Source organism: Eleutherodactylus coqui, chromosome 4 (assembly GCF_035609145.1).
Source record: "Eleutherodactylus coqui strain aEleCoq1 chromosome 4, aEleCoq1.hap1, whole genome shotgun sequence".
NCBI lineage: Eukaryota > Metazoa > Chordata > Amphibia > Anura > Eleutherodactylidae > Eleutherodactylus > Eleutherodactylus coqui.
In genome coordinates this window covers 1,170,299-1,190,871 of record NC_089840.1, presented here as the reverse complement: position 1 = coordinate 1,190,871, position 20,573 = coordinate 1,170,299, and the positions used below count along the sequence as shown (strand labels likewise).

The following is a 20,573-nucleotide window of genomic DNA, read 5'->3' as shown; positions in this document are numbered from 1 at the left end:
ATGGAGACAGCAGTGGTGACTGTTCTGAGGAGGACACCTACCAGGACAGTCTGAGGGAGCAGCCTGTCTGCTCAGGAGAGCAGACCCAGAGTGGCACTACAACCACCAGCAGCCTCCGGCCGGAGCAGGTTGCGCTGCCTCTAACCTCCGGGGATTCTGATCCAGAAGAAGATAAAAGCGATGGGGGCGCTTTAATAATGCAGCAGATAAGGCTGTTGGAATCCCCCCCTAATATGAGCAGCCTTAAGTTTGGTGATGATTTACCAGAGGAGGAAGTGAAAATCAAGGCGAAAAAAGGAAAAAAAAAGAATTTGGTGCAGGAGAAATTTGTGTATGTGACGGGGGGCGCTGGTTTGGCTGCAAAGTCGGATCAGGGCACCCCCACCCTGAGAACCCCGGTTTCTGACTCTGCAGTGGGTTTTGAACATGGGAACAGGGATAAAGGAGTTAAACTGGCCGGGTCCTCTGTCCCTGTTTCAGTTAGTGCAGTGACAGAAACAGCCAGCAGGGCGGCCAGCACAGGACAAGGCAAGGTGGCAAAAGAGTTTGGCAGTGGTAGAACTGCCAGCGCCAGTAAGGCCAGTGATGCGGAGGGTGCTGCGGGATCGGGGGTCCCCCGTGCGACAGGTCGGTCTGCAGGGGTCCCTCAGTCTAGGTCCCAGCCTAGGTCCCAGGCACCCAGTGATGTGGAGGCTGCTGGCAAATGTAAAGGAAAAAAGCAAAAATAAAAATGTTAATACTGCCGGAATGCAGAGTGCTGACCATGGGGGGGTCATTACGGTGGTTGCAGCTGCGCAAGATGGGGCAGCAGTGCCACCCCCCAGGTCTACCAAGGCCCAAAATAAAAAAGCTGCTTCTAACCCCAAGTCCGGTCCAGAGGGTCTTGGAATGAAAGGTCTTGGTATGAAAGGTGTGGATGTGTCTGGTGCAGCCCGCGAGTCTGATGCTCCGACGCACTCGGAGGTACGGGCTGCAGCTACTGTTCCCGGCACAGGGGCACCTACTGTAAATATAGGCACAGGTTCTGGGGATAGTCAGGGCACATCACAGGTTCCAGTCGCCCCTCCGGCGGCGACGACAGCTGGTAGGAGTTATGCCAGTGTCGCCGCTGGAGGGGAAGGGTCCTCCTTGTCTCCAGGCTCTAGAGAGGGCGTATTGCAACAGCGCCTCCTGGAGGCTCTACGGAAGGGGGAGAGTTCAATCACAGTTGGAGGAAGAGAGGTGAACCTATCTCTTTGGACAGAGAGACACGGCTTAGGAGCCTTCCGAGAGCAAAGGGGGGAGACCGTATGGTCCCTACCAACACCCGGGCAGGACGCAGGTCATAGGAATGTGGTCCGTCTTCGTTGGAGAGGCAATGATACATGCCCCCCGAGGGCGAGAGTAGTGGAGCTTCTACTGAAGATGGGCTTCAGGGCGGTTGACATCTTTGCCCTGATCCATCCCTTCGGCACGTCTGAGTTTGACATCAGCTTCGTTCGCCCAGAGGATCTAGAACTCTTCTGGGGGAATTACGAGCTGATGAAAAGCGAGCCCGGCTGGCGAGACTTTGCCGTCCAGGTGGTGTCTCGCCAGAACGAAGTCAAGAAGGTGACCGTTTTGACTCGTAACGAGTCACTTTCTTGTTTTGATATAATGACGTGGCTCGGTCGATACGGAGAGGTGACAGACATGCCCAGAAAGAACAGGGATGAGCACGGCATATGGTCTGGGGCCTGGACGTTTATGGTCAAGCTGAAGCATTCAGGTAACTCAGTGGCACACATTCCATCTGCAGCCTTCCTCGGCAGGGATCGTATCCTGGCCTTTTACCAGGGGCAGCCGAAGCTCTGCCACAGGTGCGGCGACCCCTCACACTTGAGCGCCGCTTGTAAGACCTTGAAGTGCGCTCTGTGTGGGGGTCTGGGTCATCTAGCCGCCTCCTGTGCGGAGATTAGGTGTAACCTGTGTGGTGATCTCGGTCACCCATTCAGTCGCTGTCCACGCTCCTTTGCCAATGCGGTGTCAGCCCCTACGGATGGGGGCCATGGTGCGGCCTCCGGGGGTGAGGGGACTAGCAGAGGTGGAGGAGCTCAGGAGCCAGGGAAGAACCGGCAAAAGACGCCTGCTGAGCAGAGGCGTCAGGACAAACGCAGACGGAGCAGGGAGCTGACAGGAGCGCCCACAGCAGGTGGGTCAATGGTGGCCCCTGTTCCTGAAGCAAATTGTGCGGCTGAGGCCTTGAGGGACAGCGAAGTGGATGAAGAGGACAGGAGGATCCAGAGGGAGGAGAGAAATACCAACTCTTCAGATTCCTCCCACTATGAGAGTGTGGATGAGGAAGGAAAGAGGTGGTTAGAGAAACGGCGTAAGCTAGGTGCCACTAGGAGAAAGCGAAGGGGGGATTCAAGATCTTCTCCCACCCCTGGCAAAGTACTGGAAGGAGAAGCCTGCTCGCCTCCAGTTGGACTCTCCAACAGGTACCGGGCCCTTCAAGACATCTCTTCCTCCTCTGAGGGGGAAGCGAAGGGCAAGGTGCCTGGGGCAAAGAAAGGGTCAACAGGGGGCGCTGAGTCTCCTACTCGTGGAGGCATAGTTCCTTCCGGGGAGGGGGCTACTCTGGAGCCTGGAAACAAGGACGATGGGGTCGGGGGATCCCCTGCTATGGACACATCTGTGTCCAAAAAAAGAAGCAAGGGGCTTTCCTCTGACCCCGAGGAAGCGGGTGTGAGGAAGAAAGCCATCTAATTTAATCACTCATGATGGCGGCACCCACTCCGCTGACTCTGGCATCAATTAACGTTGCCAGCATTAAGTCGGATACGGCTAGATTTGCGGCCTTTGATTTTCTCGGCCGCGTTGAAGCCGACATTTTATTTTTGCAGGAGACCAGGCTGTCCGATTTGGCAGCCATACATAAGGCAAAAAGGGAGTGGAGGTCAGGCCCTTCCTACTGGTCTCTTGCGGCCGAGCCGTATAGCGGAGTGGCGGTCCTTTTTACCGCAGCGGTCGAATGCCGACGAGTTATTGAATTAGAAATGGGAAGGTGCCTGATCTTAGATGTCCTCATGAAGGGACAAGAATTGAGACTTGTAAACATCTACGGTCCCCAGTCAAAAAAGGACAGGAAGAGTCTCTTTATGAGGATCAAGCCCTACCTTTTTACCAGCCGCCAAGTTGTCTTTGGAGGTGACTTTAATGCAGTCACAAGAGCCCGCGATAGGGGAGGCTCTGGAGACAGGCGGTTGACTTTTGACAGCGTCGCACTTAATAGCATAGCTAGCGAGGCTCGCCTGGTGGATGTCCACATCCGGCACACCCCAGGCCACGAGGGATTCACCTTTTATAGGGGTCAGAGCAGGTCTAGAATAGACAGGTTTTATTTGAAGGAGGAAGCCATCTCTTCACCAGTGTCCGTTGTTGAGGTGGAATTCTCCGATCACTGTCTAATATTGTTTTCTCTGAATGTTGCAGAGACCCCCCGGATGGGCAGAGGTTTTTGGAGACTGAATTCATCACTCCTGGAGGAAGCAGAGATAAGACAGTCCTTTGAGGATTTTCTGCAGAGCCAGGTACCATTACTGGATCTCTGTAGCAGTAAGTCAGAGTGGTGGGAGATGTTCAAGAGGAGGGCGGCGAGGTTCTTCCGTGAGCTCTCCAACCTCAGATGCCTGGACAGGTACCGCCTGTACAACGGCCTGAGGAGGAAACTCGAACATCTCGTTTCGACTGGAGGTAGCCGCGAGGAGATCTCCAGAGTGAAATCTTTACTCAAGACGTGCCAGTATGACAGACACGCATCCTTGGTTTTTGAGAGGGATTTCGGGAAGTACCGCTCGCCCGACCCTTACAGAAACTGTAGGATGTCAGTGAATAGTAAAGTGGTCACTGGACTGATTGACAGTACGGGGTCCCTGAATCGATCCAGATCAGGGATTCTGGAGGTCGTCAGATCCTACTACTCGCAACTCTTGGGAAAGAGGGATCTAGATTCGGAAGTGATGTCGGCTTTCCTGGCTGAAGCTGTCCCTGGGCCAGGGGTAGACACCTCTCTTGGCGTTTTGACAGAAGAGATCAGAGAAGAGGAAGTTAGACTGGCGATTGATGGGCTCCGGCCCAAAAAGTCGCCAGGTCCGGATGGATTAACATCCGAGTATTATAAGACCTTCAGGGACCTCTTGAGTCCCCTCTTGACGGAGGTATTAAATGAGTGTCTTTCCTCGGGCACTCTGCCAAAGTCAATGAGGAGGTCGGCCTTGATCATTCTGTCAAAAGGTAAAGACTCGAGCCGTATTGAGAACTGGCGTCCCATAGCGCTTCTCAATACGGACAGGAAGGTTCTGGCAAAAGTGCTGTTTAATCGGCTGGTCAAGTTTGCACCCTGGCTCCTCTCGGGGGCGCAGCATTGCTCTGTTCCAGGCCGTAGCACCTTTAGCGCTGTTCTCGGTGTCCGGGAGGCAGTGGAGCAGAGTAGGGCTGGTCACTGGGAGGGGTACCTGCTGTCCTTGGATCAGGCCAAAGCGTTTGATCGGGTTAATCACGAGTACCTCTGGTCCGTCCTTCTGAGATACGGCCTGCCAGTGGGGTTTGTTGATTGGCTGCGAACATTGTATGCAGGGGCTGAGACTTTCCCGCTGGTGAACGGTTGGCCCGGCCGCCCTTTTGAGGTGGGGTCCGGCGTCCGTCAGGGCTGTCCTCTAAGCCCCCTGTTGTATGCGTTTGCGATAGATCCCTTCCTTAGGAGGGTTGATTGTGGACCTATAGCAGGGGTCGGGATGGACCGGGCGGTGCCGGAGGCTACCCTGAGGGCAGTGGCATACGCCGATGATGTCACGCTCTTCGTGTCCTCGAGAGAGGAGGCGGAGTTTGTGGTGTCGGAGGTGGACCGCTACTCGGAAGCTTCCGGGTCTATGGTCAACTGGGATAAGTGTGAAAGTCTCTGGTTAGGAAGGGGGGATCCTACGTTTGATCTCCCGGACACCCTTCCGGTGCCCCAAACTTCAGCAAAAGTACTTGGCATCAAATTCGGCCAGGGGGATTACCCCATGCAAAATTGGGTGGTCAGGCTCGATGGTGCCACTCAGAAGGTGGCCCAGTGGAAGGGTTGGTCTTTGACCCTTCGGGAAAGAATTAGCCTGATCAAAACATACCTGTTCCCTTTATTCATCTACCTGGGCAGCGTATGCATTTTGCCAGAACCTCTCTGGACCCGGGTCTACAACCTGTTCTTCCTAATGTTGTGGGGGAATAGGTTGAACCTGATCAGGAGAGATGTTACATACCGCACGAGGAGACTAGGGGGGTTGTCTATGGTCAACCCCGTGGTGTTTCTTGTAAACACTTTTTTTAAGATCAACATAGGCAACCTCTGGCAAGAGAGGGCTCCTCCGTGGGTCTACTCCTGCAGGGGATGGTTTCGGCCCTTCTTCCAGGAATGGGAGACAGGAGGGCGAGTGAAGGACCTTCGCACGCAGCACGGACATCTCCCGGCTTACGCTACCTTGGTTCTGAAGGTGATACGCCGGTGGGGTCTGGGGATGTGGGAGATCAGGACTCTGACGAGGAGGCTCCTCGACGAAAGAGTCCTGTTGACCCATTTCCAGAAGCCCCTGGCGCTCAAGGACTGCCCAAGTCGGGACCTGGAGGGAGGGTTACGTTTACTGAATTCAACCCGGGTCCCCTTGAAGTTTTGGGACTTGGCTTGGCGCTGCTTTCACGGGAGACTGTATGTAAGGGGTAACTTGAAGAGCAGGCCTCTGATTGACAGGGGTTGCCCCCGTCAGGAGTGCAGCGACGTGCTGGAAAGCATGGAGCATTTCCTGCTTCAGTGCCCCTTTAATACAGAGGTATACCAATGGGTAGGGGTCTCCATAGGCTGGCCTCAGCTGGCACACCTCTCCTATGCGGAGTGGGCTTATGGAGCGTTCAGAGGCCTTGGTGGCAGGGACCGCTGCACTTTATTTCTAGTTAGCCTAGTGGTCAGGTTCCACATCTGGAGTGCACGGTGTTTAATCTCGACGGAGCTGAAAGTCCTCCCTGTGGATACGGTATGTAGGAACATCCTGGGTGACCTGGTGAAGGTGCGTTCTTTGGAGTATGAGAGGCTGGGCACATCTAAAGCTTCTCTCCTATGGAGAGGGCTTGTATTTCGTTAGGGACAGTTTGTTTTTCTTAATTTTCTAGGGGCAGAGTAGGGAGAGAATAGGGACAGGATAGGGAGAGAGGAGGGATAGGGCAGGGACAGGTTTCCATGAAGGGTCAGACTGAGGGGCAGACTAAGGACAGTCTAGGGCAAATTAGGGAAAGAATAGGGAGAAAATGCAAGGGATAGTACATTGTGATGTCTGTGCCCGGCTTATCACCTCCAATCCCGGTGGCGGGCTGTGAGTGCACCAAAAAGCTTTTTGTTTTGATTTGGGCAAAATGGAGTGAAGTAGGGCTGCAGGTGAGCCGACCTTAGGCTTTTGGGTTATGTTAATATATCGTGTATGTCATGTATATTGGTTATTGTATGTTTTATATGTATATATTCACGTTCTGGGTGGTAGTTAGGTTGGGTGGGGGGTTGGGGGGGAGTGGTTTCACGCCTTGAGCCGTAGCCTGGCACGTCCCGAACATTGAACTCTGGGCACGGACTGATGGAGCAGGCATGGCCCCCGAGCTGCACTGGGGACCCAAAAAAAAAAAAAATTTTTGAAAAACTATTTCTTTAGTTATTTTTGTATGCCGGTTGGCTTGGTCTTTATTTTCATATTTAGTTAATTATTGGTATATATATATATGTTATGTTTACGTTATTGCCTAATTTTGTTTATGATGGGGTCTCAGTGCGGTACGGCTGGACCTGTAGTTTTAGTTTTAGTTTTAGTTTTCTCTTCTGGATAGCTGGATGCTCTTCTTTTAGGTATATTGTGTTTTGCTTTGAGTGTGTGTGCGAGGGTGCGGCAGGGGGGAGGGGAGTCCAGACACGGGGTTTCTTTTGTTTGTGGACCATGGACTCTGGGTGAAGGGCCTTATCTCTGTATACGGTTGTATTATTATTATTTACTATTGTTACAGTTTGCTTTTATTGTTATGTTTCATACTTTTATAATAAAAGATCTACAGGATGTAACTCAGGAGCAGTACAGGATAAGTAATGTATGTACACAGTGACTCCACCAGCAGAATAGTGAGTGCAGCTCTGGAGTATAATACAGGATGTAACTCAGGATCAGTACAGGATAAGTAATGTACACAGTGACCCCCACCAGCAGAATAGTGAGTGCAGCTCTGGAGTATAATACAGGATGTAACTCAGGGTCAGTACAGGATAAGTAATGTATGTACACAGTGACTCCACCAGCAGAATAGTGAGTGCAGCTCTGGAGTATAATACAGGATGTAACTCAGGATCAGTACAGGATAAGTAATGTACACAGTGACCCCCACCAGCAGAATAGTGAGTGCAGCTCTGGAGTATAATACAGGATGTAACTCAGGGTCAGTACAGGATAAGTAATGTATGTACACAGTGACTCCACCAGCAGAATAGTGAGTGCAGCTCTGGAGTATAATACAGGATGTAACTCAGGATCAGTACAGGATAAGTAATGTATGTACACAGTGACTCCACCAGCAGAATAGTGAGTGCAGCTCTGGGGTATAATACAGGATGTAACTCAGGATCAGTACAGGATAAGTAATGTATGTACACTGTGACTCCACCAGCAGAATAGTGAGTGCAGCTCTGGAGTATAATACAGGATGTAACTCAGGAGCAGTACAGGATAAGTAATGTATGTACACAGTGACTCCACCAGCAGAATAGTGAGTGCAGCTCTGGAGTATAATACAGGATGTAACTCAGGATCAGTACAGGATAAATAATGTATGTACACAGTGACTCCACCAGCAGAATAGTGAGTGCAGCTCTGGAGTATAATACAGGATGTAACTCAGGGTCAGTACAGGATAAATAATGTATGTACACAGTGACTCCAGAAGCAGAATAGTGAGTACAGCTCTGGAGTAAAATACAGGATGTAACTCAGCATCAGTACAGGATAAGTAATGTATGTACACGGTGACTCCACCAGCAGAATAGTGAGTGCAGCTCTGGGGTATAATACAGGATGTAACTCAGGAGCAGTACAGGATAAGTAATGTATGTACACAGTGACTCCACCAGCAGAATAGTGAGTGCAGCTCTGGGGTATAATACAGGATGTAACTCAGGATCAGTACAGGATAAGTAATGTATGTACACAGTGACTCCACCCGCAGAATAGTGAGTGCAGCTCTGGGGTATAATACAGGATGTAACTCAGGAGCAGTACAGGATAAGTAATGTATGTACACAGTGACTCCACCAGCAGAATAGTGAGTGCAGCTCTGGAGTATAATACAGGATGTAACTCAGGAGCAGTACAGGATAAAAAATGTCTGGAAACAGTGACTCCAACAATCTTGTACATGGAGGCAGTATTATAGTAGTTATATTCTTGTACATAGGGGCAGTATTATAGTAGTTATATTCTTGTACATAGGGGGCAGTATTATAGTAGTTATATTCTTGTACATAGGGGGCAGTATTATAGTAGTTATATTCTTGTACATAGGGGCAGTATTATAGTAGTTATATTCTTGTACATAGGGGGCAGTATTATAGTAGGTATATTCTTGTACATAGGAGGCAGTATTATAGTAGTTTTATTCTTGTCCATAAGGGGCAGTATTATAGTAGTTATATTCTTGTATATGGGGGGCAGTATTATAGTAGTTATATTCTTGTACATAGGAGGCAGTATTATAGTGGTTATATTCTTGTACATAGGGGGCAGTATTATAGTAGTTATATACTTGTACATAGGGGGCAGTATTATAGTAGTTATATTCTTGTACATAGGGGGCAGTATTATAGTAGTTATATACTTGTACATAGGGGCAGTATTATAGTAGTTATATTCTTGTACATAGGAGGCAGTATTATAGTAGTTACATTCTTGTACATAGGGGGCAGTATTATAGTAGTTATATTCTTGTACATAGGGAGCAGTATTATAGTAGTTATATTCTTGTATATAGGGGGCAGTATTATAGTAGTTATATTCTTGTACATAGGGGGGCAGTATTGTAGTAGTTATATTCTTGTACATAGGGGGCAGTATTATAGTAGTTATATTCTTGTACATAGGGGGCAGTATTATAGTAGTTATATTCTTGTACATAGGGGGCAGTATTATAGTAGTTATATTCTTGTACATAGGGAGCAGTATTATAGTAGTTATATTCTTGTACATAGGGGGCAGTATTATAGTAGTTATATTCTTGTACATAGGGGGCAGTATTATAGTAGTTATATTCTTGTACATAGGAGGCAGTATTATAGTAGTTATATTCTTGTACATAGGGGGCAGTATTATAGTAGTTATATTCTTGTACATAGGAGGCAGTATTATAGTAGTTATATTCTTGTACATAGGGGGCAGTATTATAGTAGTTATATTCTTGTATATAGGAGGCAGTATTATAGTAGTTATATTCTTGTACATAGGGGGCAGTATTATAGTAGTTATATTCTTGTACATAGGGGGCAGTATTATAGTAGTTATATTCTTGTATATAGGAGGCAGTATTATAGTAGTTATATTCTTGTACATAGGGGGCAGTATTATAGTAGTTATATTCTTGTACATAGGGGGCAGTATTATAGTAGTTATATTCTTGTATATAGGAGGCAGTATTATAGTAGTTATATTCTTGTACATAGTGCGCAGTATTATAGTAGTTATATTCTTGTACATAGGGGCAGTATTATAGTAGTTATATTCTTGTACATAGGGGGCAGTATTATAGTAGTTATATTCTTGTACATAGGGGGCAGTATTATAGTAGTTATATTCTTGTACATAGGGGGCAGTATTATAGTAGTTATATTCTTGTACATAGGAGGCAGTATTATAGTAGTTATATTCTTGTACATAGGGGGCAGTATTATAGTAGTTATATTCTTGTACATAGGGGGCAGTATTATAGTAGTTATATTCTTGTACATAGGAGGCAGTATTATAGTAGTTATATTCTTGTACATAGGGGGCAGTATTATAGTAGTTATATTCTTGTACATAGGGGGCAGTATTATAGTAGTTATATTCTTGTACATAGGAGGCAGTATTATAGTAGTTATATTCTTGTACATAGGGGGCAGTATTATAGTAGTTATATTCTTGTACATAGGAGGCAGTATTATAGTAGTTATATTCTTGTACATAGGGGGCAGTATTATAGTAGTTATATTCTTGTATATAGGAGGCAGTATTATAGTAGTTATATTCTTGTACATTGGTGGCAGTATTATAGTAGTTTTATTCTTGTACATAGGGGGCAGTATTATAGTAGTTATATTCTTGTACATAGGGGGCAATATTATAGTAGTTATATTCTTGTACATAGGGGGCAGTATTATAGTAGTTATTTTCTTGTACATAGGGGGCAGTATTATAGTAGTTATATTCTTGTACATAGGGGGCAGTATTATAGTAGTTATATTCTTGTACATAAGGAACAGTATTATAGTAGTTATATTCTTGTACATAGGAGGCAGTATTATAGTAGTTATATTCTTGTACATAGGGGGCAGTATTATAGTAGTTATATTCTTGTACATAGTGGGCAGTATTATAGTAGTTATATTCTTGTATATAGGGGCAGTATTATAGTAGTTATATTCTTGTACATAGGAGGCAGTATTATAGTAGTTATATTCTTGTACATAGTGCGCAGTATTATAGTAGTTATATTCTTGTACATAGGGGCAGTATTATAGTAGTTATATTCTTGTACATAGGGGGCAGTATTATAGTAGTTATATTCCTGTGCATAGGAGGCAGTATTATAGTAGTTATATTCTTGTACATAGTGGGCAGTATTATAGTAGTTATATTCTTGTACATAGTGGGCAGTATTATAGTAGTTATATTCTTGTACATAGGGGGCAGTATTATAGTAGTTATATTCTTATACATAGGAGGCAGTATTATAGTAGTTATATTCTTATACATAGGAGGCAGTATTATAGTAGTTATATTCTTGTACATAGGGGGCAGTATTATAGTAGTTATAGTCTTGTATATAGGGGACAGTATTATAGTAGTTATAGTCATGCACATAAGGGGCAGTATTATAGTAGTTATATTCTTGTACATAGGAGGCAGTATTATAGTAGTTATATTCTTGTACATAGGAGGCAGTATTATACTAGTTATATTCTTGTAGATAGGGGGCAGTATTATAGTAGTTATATACTTCTACATAGGGGGCAGTATTATAGTAGTTATATTATTGTACACAGGGAGCAGTATTATAGTAGTTATAGTCTTGTACATAGGGGGAAGTATTATACTAGTTATAGTCATGTACATAGGGGGCAGTATTATAGTAGTTATATACTTCTACATAGGGGGCAGTATTATAGTAGTTATATTCTTGTACACAGGGAGCAGTATTATACTAGTTATAGTCATGTACATAGGGAGCAGTATTACAGTAGTTATATTCTTGTACATAGGGGGCAGTATTATACTAGTTATAGTCATGTACATAGGGGGCAGTATTATAGTAGTTATATTCTTGTACATAGCGGCAGTATTATAGTAGTTATATTCTTGTACATAGGGGGCAGTATTATATTAGTTATATTCTTGTACATAGGGGGCAGTATTATAGTAGTTATATTCTTGTACACAGGGAGCAGTATTATACTAGTTATAGTCATGTACATAGGGAGCAGTATTATATTAGTTATATTCTTGTACATAGGGGGCAGTATTATAGTAGTTTTATTCTTGTACATTGGTGGCAGTATTATAGTAGTTATATTCTTGTACATAGGAGCAGTATTATAGTAGTTATATTCTTGTACATAGGGGGCAGTACTATAGTAGTTATATTCTTGAACATAGGAGTCAGTATTATAGTAGTTATATTCTTGTACATAGGGGGCAGTATTATAGTAGTTATATTCTTGTACATAGGGGGCAGTATTATAGTAGTTTTATTCTTGTCCATAAGGGGCAGTATTATAGTATTTATATTCTTGTATATAGGGGGCAGTATTATAGTAGTTATATTCTTGTACATAGGAGGCAGTATTATAGTAGTTATTTTCTTGTACATAGGGGGCAGTATTATAGTAGTTATATTCTTGTACATAGGGAGCAGTATTATAGTAGTTATATTCTTGTATATAGGGGGCAGTATTATAGTAGTTATATTCTTGTACATAGGAGGCAGTATTATAGTAGTTATATTCTTGTACACAGGGGACAGTATTATAGTAGTTATATTCTTGTATATAGGAGGCAGTATTATAGTAGTTATATTCTTGTACATTGGTGGCAGTATTATAGTAGTTTTATTCTTGTATATAGGAGGCAGTATTATAGTAGTTATATTCTTGTATATAGGAGGCAGTATTATAGTAGTTATATTCTTGTACATTGGTGGCAGTATTATAGTAGTTTTATTCTTGTACATAGGGGGCAGTATTATAGTAGTTATATTCTTGTACATAGGGGGCAATATTATAGTAGTTATATTCTTGTACATAGGGGGCAGTATTATAGTAGTTATTTTCTTGTACATAGGGGGCAGTATTATAGTAGTTATATTCTTGTACATAGGGGGCAGTATTATAGTAGTTATATTCTTGTACATAAGGAACAGTATTATAGTAGTTATATTCTTGTACATAGGAGGCAGTATTATAGTAGTTATATTCTTGTACATAGTGGGCAGTATTATAGTAGTTATATTCTTGTATATAGGGGCAGTATTATAGTAGTTATATTCTTGTACATAGGAGGCAGTATTATAGTAGTTATATTCTTGTACATAGGAGGCAGTATTATAGTAGTTATATTCTTGTACATAGTGCGCAGTATTATAGTAGTTATATTCTTGTACATAGGGGGCAGTATTATAGTAGTTATATTCCTGTGCATAGGAGGCAGTATTATAGTAGTTATATTCTTGTACATAGTGGGCAGTATTATAGTAGTTATATTCTTGTACATAGGGGACAGTATTATAGTAGTTATAGTCATGCACATAAGGGGCAGTATTATAGTAGTTATATTCTTGTACATAGGAGGCAGTATTATAGTAGTTATATTCTTGTACATAGTGCGCAGTATTATAGTAGTTATATTCTTGTACATAGGAGGGCAGTATTATAGTAGTTACAGTCTTGTACATAGGAGGCATTATTATAGTAGTTATATTCTTGTACATAGGGGCAGTATTATAGTAGTTATATTCTTGTACATAGGGGGCAGTATTATAGTAGTTATATTCCTGTGCATAGGAGACAGTATTATAGTAGTTATATTCTTGTACATAGTGGGCAGTATTATAGTAGTTATATTCTTGTACATAGTGGGCAGTATTATAGTAGTTATATTCTTGTACATAGGGGGCAGTATTATAGTAGTTATATTCTTATACATAGGAGGCAGTATTATAGTAGTTATATTCTTATACATAGGAGGCAGTATTATAGTAGTTATATTCTTATACATAGGAGGCAGTATTATAGTAGTTATATTCTTGTACATAGGGGGCAGTATTATAGTAGTTATAGTCTTGTATATAGGGGACAGTATTATAGTAGTTATAGTCATGCACATAAGGGGCAGTATTATAGTAGTTATATTCTTGTACATAGGAGGCAGTATTATAGTAGTTATATTCTTGTACATAGGAGGCAGTATTATAGTAGTTATAGTCTTGTAGATAGGGGCCAGTATTATAGTAGTTATAGTCTTGTAGATATGGGGAAGTATTATACTAGTTATAGTCATGTACATAGGGGTCAGTATTATAGTAGTTATATACTTCTACATAGGGGGCAGTATTATAGTAGTTATATTCTTGTACACAGGGAGCAGTATTATACTAGTTATAGTCATGTACATAGGGAGCAGTATTACAGTAGTTATATTCTTGTACATAAGGGGCAGTATTATAGTAGTTATATTCTTGTACATAGGAGCAGTATTATAGTAGTTATATTCTTGTACATTGGGGGCAGTATTATAGTAGTTATATTCTTGTACATAGGGGGCAGTATTATAGTAGATATATTCTTGTACATAGGGGGCAGTATTATAGTAGTTATATTCTTGTACATAGGAGGGCAGTATTATAGTAGTTACAGTCTTGTACATAGGGGGCAGTATTATAGTAGTTATATTCTTGTACATAGGGGGCAGTATTATAGTAGTTATATTCTTGTACATAGGGGGCAGTATTATAGTAGTTATATTCTTGTACATAGGAGCAGTAATATAGTAGTTATATTCTTGTACATAGGAGGCAGTATTATAGTAGTTATATTCTTGTACATAGGGGGCAGTATTATAGTAGTTATATTCTTGTACATAGGGGGCAGTATTATAGTAGTTATATTCTTGCACATATGGGGCAGTATTATAGTAGTGATAATCTTCTACATAGGGGGCAGTATTATAGTAGTTATATTCTTGTACATAGGAGCAGTATAATAGTATTCACATTCTTGTACATAGGGGGCAGTATTATAGTAGTTATATTCTTACACATAGGGGGCAGTATTATAGTAGTTATATTCTTACACATAGGGGGCAGTATTATAGTAGTTATATTCTTGTACATAGGGGGCAGTATTATAGTAGTTATATTCTTGTACATAGGAGCAGTAATATAGTAGTTATATTCTTGTACATAGGAGGCAGTATTATAGTAGTTATATTCTTGTACATAGGGGGCAGTATTATAGTAGTTATATTCTTGTACATAGGGGGCAGTATTATACTAGTTATATTCTTGTACAGGGGAGGCAGTATTATAGTAGTTATATTCTTGTACATAGGGGCAGTATTATAGTAGTTATATTCTTGTACATAGGGGGCAGTATTATAGTAGTTATATTCTTGTACATAGGAGCAGTATTATAGTAGTTATATTCTTGTACATAGGGGGCAGTATTATAGTAGTTACAGTCTTGTACATAGAGGGCAGTATTATAGTAGTTATATTCTTGTTCATAGGGGCAGTATTATAGTAAGTATAATCTTGTACATAGGGGGCAGTATTATAGTAGTTATATTCTTGTACATAGGGGGCAATAATATAGTAGTTATATTCTTACACCTAGGGGGCGGTATTATAGTAGTTATATTCTTGTACATAGGGGGCAGTATTATAGTAGATATATTCTTGTACATTAGGGGGCAGTATTATAGTATTTACAGTCTTGTACAAAGGAGGCAGTATTATAGTAGTTATATTCTTGTACATAGAGGGCAGTATTATAGTAGTTATATTCTTGTACATAGGGAGCAGTATTATAGTAGTTATATTCTTGTCCATATGGGCAGTATTATAGTAGTTATATTCATGTACATAGGGGTCAGTATTATAGTAGTTATATTCTTGTACATAGGAGGCAGTATTATAGTAGTTATATTCTTGTACATAGGAGCAGTATAATAGTATTCACATTCTTGTACATAGGGGGCAGTATTATAGTAGTTATATTTTTACACATAGGGGGCAGTATTATAGTAGTTATATTCTTACACATAGGGGGCAGTATTATAGTAGTTATATTCTTAGACATAGGGGGCAGTATTATAGTAGTTACAGTCTTGCACATAGGGGCAGTATTATAGTAGTTACAGTCTTGTACATAGAGGGCAGTATTATAGTAGTTATATTCTTGTTCATAGGGGCAGTATTATAGTAAGTATAATCTTGTACATAGGGGGCAGTATTATAGTAGTTATATTCTTGTACATAGGGGGCAATAATATAGTAGTTATATTCTTACACCTAGGGGGCGGTATTATAGTAGTTATATTCTTGTACATAGGGGGCAGTATTATAGTAGATATATTCTTGTACATTAGGGGGCAGTATTATAGTATTTACAGTCTTGTACAAAGGAGGCAGTATTATAGTAGTTATATTCTTGTACATAGAGGGCAGTATTATAGTAGTTATATTCTTGTACATAGGGAGCAGTATTATAGTAGTTATATTCTTGTACATAGGGGGCAGTATTATAGTAGTTATATTCTTGTACATAGGAGGCAGTATTATAGTAGTTATATTCTTGTACATAGGGGCAGTATTATAGTAGTTATATTCTTGTACATAGGGGCAGTATTATAGTAGTTATATTCTTGTACATATGGGGCAGTATTATAGTAGTTATATTCTTGTATATAGAGGGCAGTATTATAGTAGATATATTCTTGTACATAGGAGGCAGTATTATAGTAGTTATATTCTTGTACATAGGAGGCAGTATTATAGTAGTTATATTCTTGTACATAGGGGCAGTATTATAGTAGCTATATTCTTGTACATATGGGGCAGTATTATAGTAGTTATATTCTTGTATATAGAGGGCAGTATTATAGTAGATATATTCTTGTACATAGGAGGCAGTATTATAGTAGTTATATTCTTGTACATAGGAGGCAGTATTATAGTAGTTCTATTCTTGTACATAGGGGGCAGTATTATAGTAGTTATATTCTTGTACATAGGGGGCAGCATTATAGTAGTTATATTCTTGTACATAGGGGGCAGTATTATAGTAGTTATATTCTTGTACATAGGGGGCAGTATTATAGTAGTTATATTCTTGTACATAGAGGGCAGTATTATAGTAGTTATATTCTTGTACATAGGGAGCAGTATTATAGTAGTTATATTCTTGTCCATATGGGCAGTATTATAGTAGTTATATTCATGTACATAGGGGTCAGTATTATAGTAGTTATATTCTTGTACATAGGAGGCAGTATTATAGTAGTTATATTCTTGTACATAGGAGCAGTATAATAGTATTCACATTCTTGTACATAGGGGGCAGTATTATAGTAGTTATATTCTTACACATAGGGGGCAGTATTATAGTAGTTATATTCTTACACATAGGGGGCAGTATTATAGTAGTTATATTCTTAGACATAGGGGGCAGTATTATAGTAGTTACAGTCTTGCACATAGGGGCAGTATTATAGTAGTTACAGTCTTGTACATAGAGGGCAGTATTATAGTAGTTATATTCTTGTTCATAGGGGCAGTATTATAGTAAGTATAATCTTGTACATAGGGGGCAGTATTATAGTAGTTATATTCTTGTACATAGGGGGCAATAATATAGTAGTTATATTCTTACACCTAGGGGGCGGTATTATAGTAGTTATATTCTTGTACATAGGGGGCAGTATTATAGTAGATATATTCTTGTACATTAGGGGGCAGTATTATAGTATTTACAGTCTTGTACAAAGGAGGCAGTATTATAGTAGTTATATTCTTGTACATAGAGGGCAGTATTATAGTAGTTATATTCTTGTACATAGGGGGCAGTATTATAGTAGTTATATTCTTGTACATAGGAGGCAGTATTATAGTAGTTATATTCTTGTACATAGGGGCAGTATTATAGTAGTTATATTCTTGTACATAGGGGCAGTATTATAGTAGTTATATTCTTGTACATATGGGGCAGTATTATAGTAGTTATATTCTTGTATATAGAGGGCAGTATTATAGTAGATATATTCTTGTACATAGGAGGCAGTATTATAGTAGTTATATTCTTGTACATAGGGGCAGTATTATAGTAGCTATATTCTTGTACATATGGGGCAGTATTATAGTAGTTATATTCTTGTATATAGAGGGCAGTATTATAGTAGATATATTCTTGTACATAGGAGGCAGTATTATAGTAGTTATATTCTTGTACATAGGAGGCAGTATTATAGTAGTTCTATTCTTGTACATAGGGGGCAGTATTATAGTAGTTATATTCTTGTACATAGGGGGCAGCATTATAGTAGTTATATTCTTGTACATAGGGGGCAGTATTATAGTAGTTATATTCTTGTACATAGGGGGCAGTATTATAGTAGTTATATTCATGTACATAGGAGGCAGTATTATAGTAGTTATATTCTTGTATATAGGGGCAGTATTATAGTAGTTATATTCTTGTACATAGGAGCAGTATTATAGTAGTTATATTCTAGTACATAGGAGGTAGTATTATAGTAGTTATATTCTTGTACATAGGGGGCAGTATTATAGTAGTTATATTCTTGTACATAGGGGGCAGTATTATAGTAGTTATATTCTTGTACATGGAGCAGTATTATAGTAGTTATATTCTTGTACATAGGGGGCAGTATTATAGTAGTTATATTCTTGTACATAGGGGGCAGTATTATAGTAGTTATATTCTTGTACATAGGGGGCAGTATTATAGTAGTTATATTCTTGTACATAGGGGGCAGTATTATAGTAGTTATATTCTTGTATATAGGAGGCAGTATTATAGTAGTTATATTCTTGTACATAGGGGGCAGTATTATAGTAGTTATATTCTTGTATATAGGGGGCAGTATTATAGTAGTTATATTCTTGTACATAGGGGGCAGTATTATAGTAGTTATATTCATGTACATGGGGGCAGTATTATAATAGTTATATTTTTGTACAAACTTCTTACCTTGAACCTGAAGATTTAGGACAATCTCTTCCGATCCCCAAGTGTTTGAGGCAGAACAACTGTAATAGCCGGAATCCTCTGCTTTCACTGTGCGGATGATAAAGCTTCCATTGCTATAGACGCTTCTTCGCCCATCATTCGTTACTAGACTGGGTGTCCCGTTACTACCTCACAGGAAACAAAAATCATAAATTAAAGGAATTACAATCAAAATCCTTTGGGGCGGAGGAGTCACACGGAATCTCTTTGCTTTTTACCCACCTAACAATAGTGGCATTGAGCACATGTTGGGGAGCGGTGCCATCTGCGGTCACCTCCAAGCTATATCTAACATTCAGACATTACATTGTTTCATGACTCTTAATTGTATGAAACTCATATACGCAGGATGCTTTTACTTGCATGATGGAGTTCTCTGCTTGGAACCACACGTTTATGGAGACCCCATAGTAAAGAGTAAAATGGTGCCCCTTCTGGTACATGTGAAGCCCACCATACATCTAACCAGCTGTCATAGGAGAAGTTGAGTTTTGCTTGTCCTCTATTCCACATGTTTGCATTACCACCAAAGACCTTTATTGCTGATCGTTGGGGTCTGACTGTCGGACCCCAGTATTCCTAAGAACAGCTCCTCTGAATGCCCCATGTGAATGGTTTAGTGGTCGGCATGTTTGAACATGGCTCCATTTACTTCTCTGGGACAGTTGGAGGTGGATTTGCTCAGCAATCTCCTTCATCCCATAGAATTGAATGGAGAGGTGGTTTCACATGGCTGATGCAGTCATCACGGGAGTTATTCCTGTTGGGATTGTTAAGGGTCCAAACAGTGAGACCCCCAAGGATCAAACACGTATCTCCTAGGCACTGAATGGAGGTGGAGCTGACTGGAGATCCCACACATTCATAGGTGAGCGACCGCCTCTTTAAACGGCTCGACAGTTGCTTCATTTATGGGTGAGCTAAGAACCAAGCTACTCCGCCAAGTGAAGGATTCTTGCTTATTGCACTGTCAGGTCCATGCTTACGTGGAATGACAGTCACCCATGATCACTTGTTGGGGCGACAGTCACCCATGATCACTTGTTGGGGCGACAGTCACCCATGATCACTTGTTGGGGCGACAGTCACCCATGATCACTTGTTGGGGCGACAGTCACCCATGATCACTTGTTGGGGCGACAGTCACCCATGATCACTTGTTGGGGTGACAGTCACCCATGATCACTTGTTGGGGCGACAGTCACCCATGATCACTTGTCATTACGAAAAGAGAGGGAATTCAAGGATTTCATCCCTGGCCGGCGGCAACAGCTCCCGTTTAACCTCTTTCAGACGGATGGTTTTCATCTTCCCATTGTCCTTTTTTAGTCCGCACCTTCCAGGCGCCAGAGCAGATTCATGTTTACCTTCTGCTGCGGGACGACTTGTATGTTTAGTGGCTCAGTTAAATGTACATATAATGTATCAAAATGGAATGGAAACAAAGCTGCCCATTAGCTTCATGGGGTTTTGTTTTTAGAGCTCTGGGCAGAAGAGCTGGCACTCGCTCCCAGCCGGCCACTCAGCAAGAGGCAACATTTATATCGTCTTGTTTTTTAATGTTTTACCAGCTTTTCTTCAAAAAAATGTATTCCTTTTCTGTATTCTGAGGGATGGCTCTCACTTCCCCGTCAGCGGGGGCGGTGTGTTTGCAGGACAGACCGCGGTTTCATTGCCAACATCTAGCGCTACAGACCGCTCTGCGATCACTTTTTATTCCATCTATCTGGGAGACGAGTTTACCAAAAAAATGCTATTTTTTTTCTGGGTAAATAACGTGATATTTTTCCCTGTGATGGGATTACAGGAAGCGAGCGGCCAGGCTGCGCTGTAATGCGCACCGACAGCTGTGAGGACGGGGACTCTATCTGACCGGAATAGCCCGCTCTTAGGCTTGACGAAAAACGCCTGGCTCTCTGATCATGTTGACCAGTGGACAGAAGTAGCCTCCATCTCACTGCGTAACCACTGCTTAGATGCCACGGATGCTACTGGCCTTGACATC

General features: G+C 41.6%; 1 protein-coding gene across 1 annotated transcript in view; it reads right to left on the bottom strand.

Moving 5' to 3' along the window:
- DSCAM (DS cell adhesion molecule) overlaps positions 1-20,573 on the bottom strand; it is a 740,634-nt gene that overhangs the window by 239,571 nt on the left and 480,490 nt on the right. Inside the window, exon 23 of the mRNA XM_066598936.1 lies at positions 18,530-18,693. Coding sequence (XP_066455033.1) covers positions 18,530-18,693 — 164 coding nt within the window. The remainder of the gene's footprint in view (positions 1-18,529; positions 18,694-20,573) is intronic.